At 49.4% G+C, this 17,309-nt stretch overlaps 1 protein-coding gene and 1 long non-coding RNA gene across 6 annotated transcripts in view; one reads left to right on the top strand and one right to left on the bottom strand.

The window, feature by feature from the left end:
* Window positions 1-3,040, top strand: LOC119290913. 5 transcript variants are annotated; one of them, XR_005142085.1, is made up of 4 exons: window positions 1-122; window positions 202-292; window positions 861-2,023; window positions 2,727-3,040. It is a non-coding gene; the product is annotated as an uncharacterized LOC119290913 (long non-coding RNA). The 5 variants fall into 5 exon arrangements; XR_005142087.1 differs by having other exon boundaries at window positions 7-122; window positions 205-292; XR_005142083.1 differs by having other exon boundaries at window positions 202-2,023.
* Window positions 3,041-4,584: 1,544 nt separating this feature from the next.
* The window catches only part of LOC119290912 (eukaryotic translation initiation factor NCBP), a 22,590-nt gene continuing 9,865 nt past the window's right edge, over window positions 4,585-17,309 (bottom strand). The window contains exons 5-6 of the mRNA XM_037569593.1: window positions 5,039-5,158; window positions 4,585-4,907 (exon numbers count right to left, since the gene is read on the bottom strand). Coding sequence (XP_037425490.1) covers window positions 4,776-4,907; window positions 5,039-5,158 — 252 coding nt within the window. The 3' untranslated portion in view covers window positions 4,585-4,775. The remainder of the gene's footprint in view (window positions 4,908-5,038; window positions 5,159-17,309) is intronic.

Genomic DNA, 17,309 nt, shown 5'->3' with positions numbered 1-17,309 from the left:
GCCCCAACCGGCGACCTCTCCCTTCCTGTCCAGCTTCCTCCATGGCTGCTCTACTTCAACACGACATGGACGGATGCCACATCCACCGAGCCACGGACGCCATGGACGGAGGTCCAACCCTTGTGCGTGCATCTCATCTATCCTCTCCCCACTCTTGGATTTACTATTTACTAGGCTAACTGCTTGGTCCTGTTGTTTCAGCAGTAGCAGCAGGCCGCCATTTTCATTGATTTGAGGAATTCCTGCAAGTGATTGATGGTGTGCAGGCCATGGAGGGCTTCAACCCATCAAGGTACGCTGCTCCAAACCCCCTCTGTTCGATTGGATTGGACCAAATCCATTGATTTATTCTTCCATTCTCATCTTGTTTGCCCGAGGAGACCAACTGAATTCATGGACTAAATTATTATTTTTGGTCTTGTGAATGCTGGTCAAATTCCTTGATTTTATTTTATCCATGACTCGGGGAATATAAAGTGCATGCTGTGAGCCAGATACATGACAATTATATTTTATCTATCAATGCTAAAGCTCCTTCATCTGATCAATGCTTCTTAATTTGAATATAAATTATGTACCTATATTTTGAATTCTGATCAATGCTTCTTCATTTGGATATTTTATAATTCATAGACAGGATTGCGACTTGGTTAATAACACAATTTAATTTTCTTATTATGTTGTTAAAGTTCTTAGGAAAATAGGCACATATCATCCTAATAGCTCTGATGATTCCAAAACTATTTAATGTTAGATCACTGTAAGAAAGGAGTATTTTTTGTTGGTCTCAGAGAATAAGACAAAAATGCATTTCAATTTCACTATAGTCTTGTATGCACTACTAATTTCACACATGGCAGGCTTTGTATGTGAAATCCCCAGAGTTGAGTGATCTGAACCTCAACTATTGTACAAACCTACACCCAGGTATTATGTCCTTAGCTTTTTCATCAGGTTGTCAGGTTGTCAAGTCTGCCACACAAGGTGCCCCCATGGGTGTAGATTTATCCATTGGCTACCCATTGGAGCATCACTTGCAGGACTCTCTGTTTACACACAAAATTGATGTAGCTTTTCTAGCCTTCTGTGTATAACTACCTTTTTTTCATAGTTGTATCAAGTAAGGATTACTTTATCCATACATTGTTGGCATAAAATTGATGCTCAGTCTTGTGGCAGACTTTGTGCATTATAAGACACTTGCCCCAGATCCAATTCGTCGATGGAGTTAGAACAATTCCGTACAACAGAGTATTAGGTAATTTATGTTCTAACCATGTTATTATTATTGCAGAACCAAATACAAATGCTTAATCTGAGCCATTTCTCACTCCATTTCCTCTAGGTGTCTACCAATTATTGTTTGTCTTCTTAAGTGAATGAGCTGCTGGTCATACTTTAACCACACGTCAATTGCAGGAGTGCGACAGCGCCATCCTGTGCCACAAACCATGCGAAGAATTATGGGTGGTGTAATCCTATGCTAGCTAGGGTGCTAGACAGATTTAATAAACTCTTTGGAGCTCATCTTTTGCCTGAAACGCTAAAACTAACCTGACACAGCAGTGACTAATGATTAATACAATGGAGTGCATTTGATCCACCTTAAAAAAATACCTATTGGGGAATAAGAATGAAAAGTAATCACCCCTGTTTCTGCAGTGGAATTCAAGTATACCAGCTCGTCTATTTATTTGACTGTTGTTAGATTGTTTTATCCTGGTCTGACGTGTTAATGGAGTTGTTTCATTCCTCACACGACCCCTTTCAATTGGATCAGTTCTCCTTTTGGGTTACTCTATATTCCCTACATATATCTTTATTATGTTCATCGAGACTTCAGAGTAAGACATTTATTTTATTCATAGTACCTTCAAGGTAACATGGTACCTACAACGCAGTCGGGCTAATGGTAATCAGTTCTAAATCTAATCAAGTGTAAGCTTCTCTGTTGTCTGTACTGCAGCCGTGATGATCAGAAGTTCAGGACCCCACTGTAGACAGGAAAAAAAGAATAATCTTGGTAAGCTACAGTCTTCTGATCACAATCTTACCCTTTTTATGTTGGTGGTTCCATTACTTTCTGTTGAAAATGCTGAACGGGCTAGGGAGTGGACACTTTTAGTAAGTTATATGTATAATTTGAGATTACTTGATTTTCTCATCGTTATCTGGTTAGCAATCTCTCACAAAATCAAGATATAATACATGCAGTATGTATAAGACTAAGAGTATTGGATGGTTGTGATTCGGCAGTGTGAATTTTGGACGAAGTCTGTAGTATGTACAGGGGTGATAGGTTGGGTGGGAACATCTGCTCTGATTACTATGCATGGTTGTAGTTAAATTAATTTTTGGTTTAATTATGTATTTGGCACTGATCTTAATTTAATGGATAAATTATACAATAAAGTGGTTTGTGATTTTTTTGGTTTTAAACTATCCATCTTAATAAACGAACTTATTATTCGCACTTCAGATATCATTCAGGATAGTGAAGTCTGCACCAGAATATTGACCAACCCCGTGGGATGCAGTTTTGTTTTATTTGGAGATGGATTGAAAAAAATCCGAGCTACACTGACCTTGTACAGAGTGTATCTGAAAATTTGAGTAACATCTCCATATCACTGAGTCTGAAAAACTATTGTACCATCTTTATTATACTGGATTTTATTCATTTTGTTCTTTTTTTCGTACCACTCAGTACTTTGATGTTGTCATAGGGGACATCGCTGATCAATGGACTCCATGATGAGATAATCGCCGGCGCCATCTCTGATTCTATTGATGAGCGTGTACATACAGCATCGGCAGCCACTTAGGATTCAAGGATGGTAGGATAGTAACAAATGTTTATGGACGACTCCTAATTAAACTAGAACAAAAAATTGCTTGCAATTTTCATTGGTTGCTGTTGGCAGTGAGGTGCATGTAATACATTGAAAACTTGCTGCTATGGGCAAAGACAATATGCGTGTATTTGTAGTCTGAGTTGTTTATTGTTTATTTTGGTCGCATCAGGCAATGTGTGAACTAAGCTTTTGCCATTGCTGATCGTGTATTCTCTCTGTGCTAGGAAGCATAATTTCAGCTTATCCCCTAGATCAATATACTTGGCATTTGATATTTAAAAGGTACCACTGTCCTCTTGCCATGCTCAATCTCCCGTAAAGGCCGCCAGGAACCGTGCCAATTTGAACAATGGAGCCATTGGCCTATTTCTATTGCAAGGGGACACGTGGTCCTAGGAGCAGCAGGTGGTCAGTCAATTCGCAGGGTCTAACCTTGTACTGCCGCTATTTGTCCCAACCATCTAATACTCATAACTAACTTCATTGCCTCCATTGTTAGGCTAGAATCTGGAGCTAATAACGGCGCAATTACCAACCACCAGTTCACAGAAACGCAATCTGACCTGAAGTTACAGAGTAGTCACGGGTGATATACTGATATGCCATGACCATCTGATCAGAAGAAAGCAGAATATCTAAAGAAGCAATACATATCCTGCGCTAGCCAGAGAAAGTTGTGGCAGCCAGTGAGAATATCAATGGACCTAGCACAAAACCCCATGATTTTCTTTCTCCATATATATTTTGCCTTCTAAAGATTAGTTGTTGCCAATTGAGAGTCAATAGAATGTCCAGATGCATGAGTATTCAACATCTGCCTTTGTTCTGATCTATAGAAGCAGTGGAAGTGATACTTGATTTATCATTCAGTGAGAAATCACTAAATTTTCATTAAGGCCACGTTCGGCTTCGCTCCGCTCCCTCCACTCCGCTCCAGAGCGGACGAGCCTCTAGCTCATTTTTACGGAGCGGCCTAAACTGAGCTCCACGATGCGCGGAGTCGGAGTGGATGTGATGGATTCTGAACATGGCCTAAATCTCATATCTTCAGCAATTTGCTGGCAGCAGCGTGATGACTGGCACCAAGCTCGCTAGGGATGGAGGAGAGCACGCAGGAAGGGAACGTTAATGGGATTGGGCATGGGTATAGTGAGTCTCAGTTTCGGTCAGGCTGCCCACCATGTGTGTGTTTAAGCTGAAACAACATAAAGCTATTTAATTATTCATGTTTATTTATCTTTCTTGTGATCAAATTAAAATGACTAATCAAAATTTTGTAATCATGTAGGCAGATTATATTGGGGTTTATGCATGTTAAACTTCTGGAAAGGATTTTGGACAGCCATCCTAGAAGAGGTCGCAAGATCAAACTCATCTTGTAACATGAACACCTAATACCATCATTGATGACCCATCATCAAATCGACAAATGCCGACTTAACAGATAAACTTTGCTACTTATTGTCTATATTATAGACGTGCGTTGCACGTGCATACTTACTAGTAAGAATTGCTTTTGCTGTGCTACTGATTAAAAATATGTGCTTAAATTTTCGTTTTGCTGGTAAGGGTACCGGTGCTGTCTGAAAGACGCAACCGTGTGTTAAGACATTCCCCAGATTCAATCATCATCCTGGAGTACTTGTCATTTCTGCCATATTTATCAGCAGAATCCAAAGAGCAAGAATGAGGTTTCTTCACCTAAATACGGAGTAGTTGCCAAAACGAGTCGACCAATACAGGCATAGGGGCGAATATCATAAAAGTCGATACTTCAGCATTTGAAATTTGGAGAGTACATAGTAGCATGACAAAGAGTAATCATACATCATGGCTGGGTTGAAACGTCAGAACTGGAAATCCACAAGGATTTACTGTAGTTCGGAACGAGGGCCATGACTAGTTTTGACGACATAAAGCTTAACCTCTCAGCCATGTGTTCCTGTAGGACGAGTTGTCTCGCAGAGAGGCGTCATGTGGTTTGTACTCCATCAGATAGGTGTGTGGCAGCTTCAAGTGCCTCTTAATCGAGTCTCTTAATGTCATCACAGCCTGCAAGGCACAAGAGTATGAGTGAATGAATAACAGAGAGAGAGAGAGAGAGAGAGAGAAAACTTCTCACTGGTGATAACACAGCCAAATCCAAACAAAATAGTCGAGAAGCATCAGGTGATGCCACAAACCTGGTGGTCTGATGCATTCCGATTCCAGACGCTCAGGATGTCTTCATTGAAACGACAACTTAGCACAATGCCACAAACATCATCACTATAATCAAGTTGATCACCCACTAGAACCAGCACCTGAACAAATAAACAGGATGGGCGAAAAAAATTAAGATCTAAGCCATGGACAACTGCAGGACCTATTTAATCCAAGTAATCCTTATACAAATTGTTAATCTACAGAACACATTTTGGACAATCAGGTATCATTATTGAGGCACTGTGTAACTGAATTACTGTGATCCCATAGATTGAAAAGGGGAAGACAAGCCTTGGTTTGAAATAGCTCCTATGAATGAACAGCCACATTAAAAAGTATAAAAAGCAAAGCATGCCATGCTGAAAGGAGAAAATGGAAACCTAAATGGGCTGCCTAAACAAGAACACACATGGCATAAACATGTCCTTGGCCGCACAGCAATGGAAAGGAGAGCAGAGAAAAGCAGAACAAAGGCAGGAAATGAAATGTGAATGAGCAAAGAAAATCAAAGAGCTTGCTGTGAATGTGGCATCAACGAAAAGCAGGCATGATAGAGAAAAAAAGATAGTGGCAGAAAATAATGATTAAAAAAACCTACTTGTTGCAAGTACAACAGAGCATGTAAAATCAGCTAGATGTGGGGGCTCATGGCGGGAGACCAGAACGAGAGTAAATTCAAACAGTTGCAGTAGGAAAACACACAAGGGTGAAGCATGTTATGCCATTTCCATTTCATTAGTAAAACCAATTTATGAGTAAATGCAACACATATCTTCCTCTCTAAAATTAGTATCCTTGTACTCATGCAATATCCGCAAGTCTACTCAGACATATAAATAAGAAGAAACAAAAATGATGTTAAACAGGCACTGCATATTAACATGAAGAGTGTGGGATGGGATGTGACAACCAACTCATAGAGGGCATCTATGCATCCAAATGTTTCTCATAGCCCTTCGTTTTTAATGCAGCACAAACAAAGAATCTCCACTTCTCAAGGCAAACATTCACAAGGTTACAGAGCCAAAGGTTTTGTTTGTGGGAACAATAGCATAGGTACTAATCTTGTTCCAAATTTTAAAACCCACTGCGTCCGTTGTACTAGTGATGCATAAATCGACTAATAGGAGGCATGCATGCTATTATTTGCAATCTTAATTTCAAAAATATTGATAGGGAAACTAGACTGCCAAACTTAAATATTTATACACTAAATCAAGTGTTAGAGATAAGGGACTTCAAACAAAGAAAATACAAAATTAAAGAAAAGGAAATGGTGATCAAGAAGTATGGCTCAGTAGACATGTGTAAATTTGTAAACTATAGCATATGGCATGCATGCTTAAGAAAGCAGTCAACTGTAACCACAGAACAGTGCATCTTGGAAGGCTGCTAATTCATTTATGGATCAGCGTCAACTTCTTCTATGCTGAGCCATTTGCTTCAAGTCATAAGTGCACACAGTAAACATGAAATAGCAATAATACTACCTTAGATCTCAGGCTTATGTTGGTACGGTAACAGGGAGCCAGACCACAATGCGCTACAAGGCTGTTTGGTTTAGGGGATAGCCTTATGCAGGGAGATCTAGGCCCATCATGGGTAATCCCATGTTTTCATGTCATGGCCCTAGTCTCCATCGTTTATTGGCATAGCATAACGTCGGTGCATTGCTACGGAACCACAAAAATGAGTCAGTTGTATTGGATTAGTAGTATATAACAACCAATGCACGTGCAACACTGCAGAGAAGAAACTCAAACTCAATCAAGCAGCCAACACTGCACTTGCATAACTGCGGCAGCGACGAGAGCACCATTGCAAGCTATTTTTTTTTCTTTTCGAATTGGAGGGGTCTCATGGGTTCTAGATGACTGAGGGAGATTGGGTTGGAGTGGGGGAGTGTTATGACGCTGCTAGAAGGAGGGCGCGAGAGGGCCGGCCGGGGGCCTTTTGCCCACGGCCAGGCAAGAGGGAAGGGATTTCCTTCTTAATTCTTGCTTGATTAGATTGATACATCTCCTCTCCTTATATAGAGAGGTTTATTACTTGACTCCCAAGCAAGGCTTACTTGACCCCTAAGCAAGCGACCCTTATCTCTAATTAACCCTAAGACTAACGGGCTATACCGTCAGCCCAGGCCCATTACGTACTCTAACACTACACCCCACCTAGACATGCAGCTTGTCCTCGAGCTGCAGCCTAACCAACTTATAACCATGACTCGACGCAACACAAACCTAACACCTAAAAACAAGCCTTTTACATCTCGACTTGTGTTATTACTCTCAAACTGAAATAGACTGGGACGCTTTATTTTGGACGTGCACATGTACAGCCACCTGGATCCCATGGACACCACGTGGACAAAAGGAGTGCATGTGTATGGCTGTTGGTCTGCACTACATAGGAAAGAGTGGAGGGCTTGCGATGGAGAATGTCGAGGAGGGGTGCGCCCCCCCAACCGCCGATATCGCAGACTTTGAGGTCGCTGCCCACGGGGAAAACAGCATGCCCGCCGCCCGTGGGGGAAACCGCATGCCCAAGATCCCCGACGCAGCGGACGAGATCGAGGTCGCAGCGAAGGGCAACTTGGAGGAGCGGCAACTGCAGACCACGCATCTCCCGCACACGCCGACGCGCTAGGAGGCCGCGCGCAGCAGCCTGCAGCCTCACCGCCGCCGACACGTGGCAGGTAGCGATCCAAGACGGAAGCGGTGACTGCGCCGGCGGGGACTTGATCTGATGGATGTGGACGCCCTGGGATGGCGGCGGCGCTGATGGGAACAAGGTCGTCGCAGTCCCGTCGTAGGGCATCCCATACTGGGCGGCGGAGCTGACCGGCAGTGGCTGCTGCGGTGTCGCGCCGGGCAGCGGCACCGGCTGCTGCGGCAGAGCGCCGGGCGCGGCGGAGGCCGCTAGGAGCGGCGGCTGCCACGGCAGCCACGGCAGCGCGGGGGCGGCGATGGGCGGCGCAGCCGGGGGCAGCCCGTAGGACCCGGCCAAGAACATGTGGATCTCCTGGACCGCCTGGGTTAGGCCCCGCAGCACCCCGAACACCTCCTCCGGGGTGAGGACGGCGGGGGCGGGGGCGGGGGCGGGCACGACGGAGGATCCCGGCGCGGGCAGGAGCGGGGCGACGGTCGTGGTGGTCGCCGGAGGCGACGAGGTGACCGGCAGCGGAAGGGACGGGCTTGGCGGCGGTGAAGACATGATCGAACCGAAGCTAGCTGATACCAAATTGTTATGACGCTGCTAGAAGGAGGGCAGGCCCACGGCCAGGCAAGAGGGAAGGGATTTCCTTTTTAATTCTTGCTTGATTAGATTGATACATCTGAGAGGTTTACTTGACTCCCAAGCAAGGCTTACTTGACCCCTAAGCAAGCGACCCTTATCTCTAATTAACCCTAAGTGTCGGTGTACTAGAGTAGGGGTACCCTAGTACCCCGAACTTGTGCACGGGCGGTCGCAGCATCCCGCGGCAAGGCTTGCCGGGTGACCGCCAAGACCCTTCGTGGTTCCCTTGAAGACCATTCAAGAACAAAGTACTCAAACCAAGGCCCCGACAAGAGGAGCTTGCCGGGAAGGCCAACCCAGGCCCCGGCAAGAGGATCTTGCCGGAAGAGACAAGACCCCGGCAAGAGGAGCTTGCCGGGAAGGCCACTCAAGGCATACCAAGAAAGCTTGCCGCGACGCGCCCTGCGTCCCGGCAAGGCCCGGTGAGCAACAAGCTCCCAAACACGACAAGACGACGACCGCGGCAAGGAGCTTGCCGCGGGAAACCCCCACTTCGTGCCCGCGCTCCAGCACACCTGCTAACGTGTCACTCTAGGACTCTCCTAAGCACACGTGGCAGGAGGCCGCCCAGCTAGGGGTGCGCGGTGGCAAGCGGAGATGAAGAGAAGGCCATCGTGGCAAACGGTGGCGCTCCTAACGGTCAATTTTTGCACTGTTTAGGCAACTCAGACGGGCATTCAATGACCCTGTCCCCTGCCGTCAGAGTTAGGTAGGATACACTGTGTCCACAGTAGCGGTAGGTGCAGCTACCGCATTCTTTTTCATTTTTACCCTTCTCGTCTACGTTGCCACCTGTCGGTGACCCCTTGAAAGTATAAAAGGAGGCCCAAGCGCAACGTAGGGGAGGTTCGGCTCATTCGAAACATCAGGGACACTCTCACGCTCGGTCTGGCAGCGTCCATCGCTCCTGAGCAAGAATTCAATACACACAAACAAGCAGCAGTAGGGTTTTACGCATCCGTGCGGCCCGAAGCTGGATAAAACTGCTCGCGTGTACCGCCTCGATCCGCTCTTTGTGCGGCCTCCGCCCCCCTCCGAACCGAAAGGGGCCCGGTCCCCATAGGTGTTGGTGGATCAGCCACCCCGACATCTTTGGCGCGCCAGGTAGGGGGCGTCGAGATTGTGCGAACCCGATCCGGCGTGCACGCGAGCTAAATCTTCATCGTCTTCATCGACATGCCACCGAAGAAGAAGGATTCGGAGGCAGCCGTCCCGTCTGCGTCGCTTTCACCGCCTCCGGAGCAAACGGGTGGTGGAGTGGACACCGGCGGAAGAATGGGCGTCGACGAGGGAGCCCTCAGTGCGGCCAAGTCCAAGGACAAGGCGGCACAAACCTCGGCGTCCATGCGCGCACCGCGTCCCTCTCAGGAGGCGCGGGACCAGCAGCGTCATGGCGTTCGCAGCGCCATACGTCCGCTAGGCCAAGATCAAGCTGGTAGTTCTCGTGGCGCTCAAGACCAACATGCACGTCAACATGCTGGCTCGAGCGAAGTACGGTCGCCTGGACGGGGCACTGCTCCTTCTAACGTGGTTAGGAGTCCGAGCACGCCCCACTCCTCGCACCGTTCACCTCCGCCGCCCACCACTCCAGCAGAAGCCTTGGCGCGAGCTCAACTGCTCCTAGACTATCCTCCGACGGCGGACAAGACCGACGAATGGAGGGCCACTATCCAGAGCCTCATCGGCTTCGCCAACGGCGACACTGCGCGACAACCAAGCACCTCGCTGCCGCGGCAGGATAGCCGGACGCGAGCCGATGGCAACAAGACCGAGGGAGGTGCGACTTCCATGCACTCTCCACTACGAAGGCCAAAATCGCCGACTCGCCGGGTCCACCCCGACAGCGGCTCCACCGCGTCGTCGGACCCATGAGCTCGTCGCGACCAGCGCCAAGTTCTCCATGAACGACAACAAGAAGACGCTCGAACCCGCATGGAGCGCCGAAGAGAAGCGCGACGTCAATCCGACAAGCGCGCTGGGCCCTCTGTTGACATGCATGCGCCAGGGGAACCAGGCGATCTGCCGTACGCGGTAGGTTGTCTTGCGTTCACCCGTGAGCTGCGGCAAGTCCAGTGGCCCAGCACAAAGAATTTCAAACCAGACGTACCAGAGAAGTACGACGGCAAGACGCATCCGTCGGAGTTTCTCAGCATCTACACCATCGCGGTGCAGGCTGCCGGGGGACGGGACGACAAGATCCTTGCCAACTACTTCCCGCTGGTACTCAAGCCCAACGTCAGGTCCTGGCTCATGCACTTGCCGGACAATTCCATCTCCACTTGGGCAGATTTATGCCATCAGTTTGTCGGCGCCTTTACAGGCGGCCACAAGCCACATGGCCAAGAGAGCGATCTTCATCTGCTCGCCCAGAAGGAAGGAGAGCCACTGCGCAAGTACATTCAGAGATTCAGCCGTGTACAGCACAACATCCCAGACGTCCACCCCGCCGCGATCATCAGCGCGTTCCATCAGAACGTGCGAAACCGAAGGATGAGGGAGGAGATGGCGATGTGTAAGATCAGAGACGTCAGCGAGCTTTACGCCCTGGCCGACAAGTGTGCACGCGCTGAAGAGGGGAGGAGGCTCCCCGGAGAGGATACAAGAGCAAGAGGATCTGAGAGTGAGGATGCCGCCCCGGCAAAGAAAGGCCGGCGGCGGAACAACAGAAGGAAAAAAGGCAAGGAAGTGCTAGCTGTCGAGCAAACAGGCAACGGAGGTGGCGCCAAGGAAGCTAAAGCTGGTGGCTCCGACAAGGAGGCCCGGCCTGTGGCGGCCGCCGACAAGCAGGACAACTCCGGCAAGCAGTATTGTAAGATTCACCGCACCAAGGGTCACGATCTCCAGAACTGCAAGAAAGTCGAACAGCTTGTTGAGCAACAGAAAGCTGAGTACGAGCGGCACGACAAGGAAAAGGCCCAGGAAGGAACTGGTGGATCCGGCAAGAAACGTCCCGGCCGAGGAGGACGCCGCGGCAAGGCCAAGCAGCGGCAAGGAGATAGGCCTCCCCGTGGCCGCGACAAGGATGAAGACGACGACGATGACGAAGACGTGGATGATGATGAGGCCGATGAGCAGGAATTTCAGAAAGCTACAGAGGTCCTGTGCGTTGATGGTGGTGCTTCTCTGCATACTTCGCACCGCCAACTCAAGCAGTGGATGCGGGAGGTTAATGCAGCGGAACCATCCGTAGAGTCACGCAAGCCTCTGAAATGGTCCAGCACGCCTATCATCTTCGACATTGAGGATCACCCTGATCGTGTAACTGCGGTCGGGTGCTTGCCGATGTTGGTTTCACCAACTATCCGCAACCTCAAGGTCACGAAGATGCTAGTTGACGGCGGGGCCGGCTTGAATCTGATCTCCTTCGCGGTCCTCCAGAAACTTTAGATCCCTGACAGCGAGCTCGAGGAGACCGGCACATTCCAAGGAATCAGCCCGGGAAGAAGCAAGCCGAAGGGAAAGATCACGCTGCCGGTCACATTCGGCAGCAAGCTGAACTTCAGGACTGAGAAGGTCACGTTTGACGTTGCCGACTTTTCATTACCTTACAATGGAATCCTTGGCCGTCCAGCGCTCGCCAAGTTTATGGCAGCCTCTCACTATGCATACAACATGCTCAAGATGCCAGGCCCGGTAAGTGTCATCTCTGTCCCCGACGACAAGAAGGATGCCCTTATCTGCGCCGACAAGATCTACCGGGAAGCAGCAGCCGCAGCTGATCACAACACACTTGCCGCTGAAGCTCCCGGGGGGAAGAGGAAGACAAAGTCCGGCAAGAGCTCTGATGCCCACTCCGGCAAACGCACCTCTTCGGAGTGCTGCGTTACCGTCGAGGACGCACCATCGAGCTCCACCGGCAAGTGTAAGAAGGCAATGGCAGCTCCACCTGAGACTAAGAAGGTGTCCGCCAAGGAGGATGGCACTGGTGGTACCTTCACCATCAGCGCCACTCTTGACCCCAAATAGGAAAGCGCGCTCGTTGCTTTCCTGCGGGCGAATGTCGACGTGTTTGCATGGCAACCGTCTGATATCCCCGGTGTTCCCAGGAAAGTAATTGAGCATCACCTAGCCGTCTGTCCTCATGCGCGGCCCGTCAAGCAGAGAGTCAGGAAGCAGGCAGTGGAGCGCCAAGAATTCATCGCAGAAGAAATCAAGAAGTTGGAAGCAGCAGGCCTTGTCAGAGGAGTGCTCCATCCCACGTGGTTGGCCAATCCTGTAGTCGTGCGCAAGGCGAACGGGAAATGAAGGCTTTGTATAGACTTCACTGATGTCAATAAAGCTTGTCCCAAAAACCCATTCCCCTTGCCGCGCATTGACCAGATTGTTGACTCCACAGCTGGATGTGATTTGCTTTCATTTCTTGATGCATATTCAGGATACCATCACATATTCATGGCAGAAGAGGATGAGGAAAAAACCACATTTATCACCCCTTGCGGCACATACTGTTTTGTACGGATGCCCTTTGGGTTGAAGAATGCTGGTTCAATATTTGCAAGGGTAGTCCATGTCGCTTTTGAGCCACAGATACACAGAAATGTGGAAGCCTACATGGATGATATAGTGGTCAAGAGCAAGGACAAGGCTACCCTGATCCAAGATTTAGAAGAAACTTTTGCAAATCTGCGCAAGATCAACCTCAAGCTCAACCCCGAAAAGTGCGCGTTTGGAGTCCCTTCCGGCAAGCTTCTCGGGTTCTTTGTGTCTCAGCGGGGAATTGAAGCCAACCCCGACAAGATCAAGGCCATCCAGCAGATTGAAGCACCGAAGCGCGTCAAGGATGTGCGAAGGCTTGCCGGATGCGTGGCTGCTCTCAGCAGGTTTATCTCTAAGTCTGCCGAGCGCGCCCTGCCGTTTTTCAAAATATTGAAAAAGGCAGGTCCAATGAAATGGACTCCGGAAGCGGAGGATGCGCTACAGGACTTGAAGAGGTACCTGCCCTCCACGGAAGAGGAAGACAAAGTCCGGCAAGAGCTCTGATGCCCACTCCGACAAACGCACCTCTTCGGAGTGCCGCGTTACCGTCGAGGACGCACCATCGAGCTCCACCGGCAAGTGTAAGAAGGCAATGGCAGCTCCACCTGAGACTAAGAAGGTGTCCGCCAAGGAGGATGGCACTGGTGGTACCTTCACCATCAGCGCCACTCTTGACCCCAAATAGGAAAGCGCGCTCGTTGCTTTCCTACGGGCGAATGTCGACGTGTTTGCATGGCAACCGTCTGATATCCCTGGTGTTCCCAGAAAAGTAATTAAGCATCACCTAGCCGTCTGTCCTCATGCGCGGCCCGTCAAGCAGAGAGTCAGGAAGCAGGCAGTGGAGCGCCAAGAATTCATCGCAGAAGAAATCAAGAAGTTGGAAGCAGCAGGCCTTGTCAGAGGAGTGCTCCATCCCACGTGGTTAGCCAATCCTGTAGTCGTGTGCAAGGCGAACGGGAAATGGAGGCTTTGTATAGACTTCACTGATGTCAATAAACCTTGTCCCAAAGACCCATTCCCCTTGCCGCGCATTGACCAGATTGTTGACTCCACAGCTGGATGTGATTTGCTTTCATTTCTTGATGCATATTCAGGATACCATCAAATCTTTATGGCAGAAGAGGATGAGAAAAAAACCGCATTTATCACCCCTTGCGGCACATACTGTTTTGTACGGATGCCCTTTGGGTTGAAGAATGCTGGTTCAACATTTACAAGGGTAGTCCATGTCGCTTTTGAGCCACAGATACACAGAAATGTGGAAGCCTACATGAATGATATAGTGGTCAAGAGCAAGGACAAGGCTACCCTGATCCAAGATTTAGAAGAAACTTTTGCAAATATGCGCAAGATCAACCTCAAGCTCAACCCCGAGAAGTGCGCGTTTGGAGTCCCTTCCGGCAAGCTTCTCGGGTTCTTTGTGTCTCAGCGGGGAATTGAAGCCAACCCCGACAAGATCAAGGCCATCGAGCAGATTGAAGCACCGAAGCGCGTCAAGGATGTGCGAAGGCTTGCCGGATGCGTGGCTGCTCTCAGCAGGTTTATCTCTAAGTCTGCCGAGCGCGCCCTGCCGTTTTTCAAAATATTAAAAAAAGCAGGTCCAATGAAATGGACTCCGGAAGCGGAGGATGCGCTGCAGGACTTGAAGAGGTACCTGTCCTCCACACCAATACTTGTCGCACCTAAGACACAAGAGAAGTTGCTGCTATATCTGGCAGCAACCAATCAAGTGGTTAGTGCTGCGTTAGTAGCGGAGATGGAGGCGGATGATGAGCCAGCGACCGCGACAAGTGAATCCAGCGACAAGCAGGGGGCTTTGCCGACAAGCTCTGGTCCCGACAAAGATGAATCTGCGCAGACGTGCAAGGAGGTGCAGAAGAAGATGGTGCAGCGCCCAGTTTACTTTGTCAGCTCGGGCTAGGTCGAGGTACTCTGGTGTGCAAAAATTGCTTTTCGGCCTTTTCATGGCCTCGAGAAAGCTGCGCCATTACTTCCAGACACACGAGATCACAGTTGTCACTCGCTTTCCGCTGAAGAGGATACTGCAGAATCCAGAAGCAACAGGCAGGATTGTCGAGTGGGCATTGGAACTGTCAAGCTTTGACCTCAAGTTTGAGAGCACTGCAACGATCCAAAGCAGGGCATTGGCAGAGTTCATAGTAGAGTGGACGCCAACCCCAGACGAAGAAATTCCAGAGACGAGCATCCCCATCAAGGAGACAAGCAAGGAGTGACTGATGTAGTTTGATGGTGCCTTCTCGCTGCAAGGCGTCGGTGCTGGCGTGCTGCTTGTCGCACCCACCGAAGAGCACCTCAAGTACGTAGTCCAGATGCACTTTCCCAAGGAGCAAGCAACGAACAATACTGCAGAGTATGAGGGTTTGCTTGCCGGCCTCAGAATCGCAGCCGACCTTGGGATCAAGAAACTCATTGTAAGGGGTGACTCGCAGCTTGTCGTCCGCCAAGTGAACAAGAACTATCAGAGCCCATTGATGGAAGCATATGTTGATGAAGTAAGGAAGCTAGAAGCACACTTTGACGGCCTGCAAATGGAACACGTTCCACGAGCTCAGAACGATATTGCTGACGGCCTGTCAAAGTGCGCAGCATTAAAGTTACCTGTGGAACCAGGGATTTTTGTGCTCAACCTGACTCAACCATCCGTAACACCGTCGACTGGACAGAGAAAGAAGAGGAAGTTGGTTTCTGATGACTACTTTCCGGCAGAGCTTCCCGAAGCCGCCGCCAAGGTCACCAAAATCGACGCCAAGAGTGCTGAGGAGCAGTCTGCTCCGGCAAGCCTTATGGTTTGTTCCGTTGAAGCAGACGCTCCCGACAAGTTTTGCTCCGGCAAGCTTGCCGGGGAATATCACGCTCCGGCCGAATCGCAGGTTCTTGCCATAGAAGCGGATGTTCCCACAGCAACAGATATGCCTTTAGCCCTTGTTGTCGACCCGCAAGCTCCAGCATGGGCGCAGCAGATTGTCTGTTTTCTTCAAACAGGAGAGCTTCCCGAAGAGCAAGAAGAAGCGGAAAGAGTAGCCCGGCAATCAAGTATGTACAAGTTTATCAATAACACACTGTACAGAATAAGACTCAACGGTGTGAAATTGAAGTGCATTCGCCGAAAAGATGGACAACAGCTGTTGGCAGAGATACATGGAGGCATATGTGGTCACCACATTGGCGCAAGAGCACTTGCCGGCAAAGCATTCCGACAAGGTTTCTTCTAGCCGACAGCCCTCCAGGATGCAACTGCACAAGTAACCAAGTGTGAAGCGTGCCAGTTCCATTCCAAACAGATACACCAGCCAGCTCAAGCTCTCCAGACGATCCTTTTATCCTGGGCATTTTCAGTCTGGGGGCTCGATATCCTCGGCCCCTTCCCCCGAGCTGTCGGGGGCTTTGAGTTCTTGTACGTTGCAATCGACAAGTTCACAAAGTGGCCGGAAGTGGAACCAGTGAGAAAGGTGACAGCACAGTCAGCAGTCAAGTTCTTCAGGTCGATTGTTTGCCGTTTCGGGGTTCCTAACAGGATCATCACTGACAACGGCACGCAATTTACGAGCCGCACCTTCATGCAGTATGTCCAAGATCTTGGCGCCAAGGTCTGCTTCGCTTCTGTTGCTCACCCGAGAAGCAACGGTCAAGCGGAGAGGGCAAACGCTGAAGTGCTGCGGGGGCTCAAGACCAGAACTTTCGACAGGCTGCACAAGTGCGGAAGAAACTGGATCGAGGAGCTGCCGGTGGTTCTTTGATCGATTAGGACGACGCCAAATCGAGCCACTGGCCAGACACCCTTCGCTCTAGTCTACGGAGCAGAGGCAGTTCTCCCCACGGAACTCGTTTACGGGTCACCTCGAGTGCTCGCTTATGATGAGCTCGAGCAAGAGCAGTTGCGCCAAGACGACGCGCTGCTCCTTGAGGAAGACCGTCTTCAGGATGCTGTGCGAGCCGCTCGCTACCAGCAAGCTTTGCGTCGCTACCATAGCCGCAAAGTTAAAGCCAGGAGCTTCGAGGAAGGCAACCTTGTTCTTCGACGTCTTCAGTCCGCTAAGAATTCCAACAAGTTGACGCCGAAGTGGGAAGGCCCTTATCGGGTGAAACGAGTCACTAGGCCCGGCGCTGTCCGCCTTGAGACCGAAGATGGCATTCCGGTGAGCAACTCCTGGAACATAGAACATCTTCGTAAGTTTTACCCGTAGGGCGCGGTTGCCGGAAGCTTTTCCGGCAACCACCTTTTGTACAAGTCTTGCCGCTGTTGCATGTAATCCTTTGTCCAAAGCCGGGCGCAGACCCCGTACACCAGTAAAGTTCATGTGCCCCGCACATGTCAGTTTTTTTTATGCTATGATAATCTTTCGCATATGTTATCTGACACTTTGTGCAGCACCAGACCCCGGTAAGCAATAACGAGCCCAAGGCTCCATATCATTAATTTATTTCTCTGTTTCTTTCTCAAAAGAAGGAAGATTC

This window comes from Triticum dicoccoides, chromosome 4B (assembly GCF_002162155.2).
Source record: "Triticum dicoccoides isolate Atlit2015 ecotype Zavitan chromosome 4B, WEW_v2.0, whole genome shotgun sequence".
Lineage (NCBI taxonomy): Eukaryota > Viridiplantae > Streptophyta > Magnoliopsida > Poales > Poaceae > Triticum > Triticum dicoccoides.
This window is presented reverse-complemented; position numbering and strand designations above follow the sequence as displayed.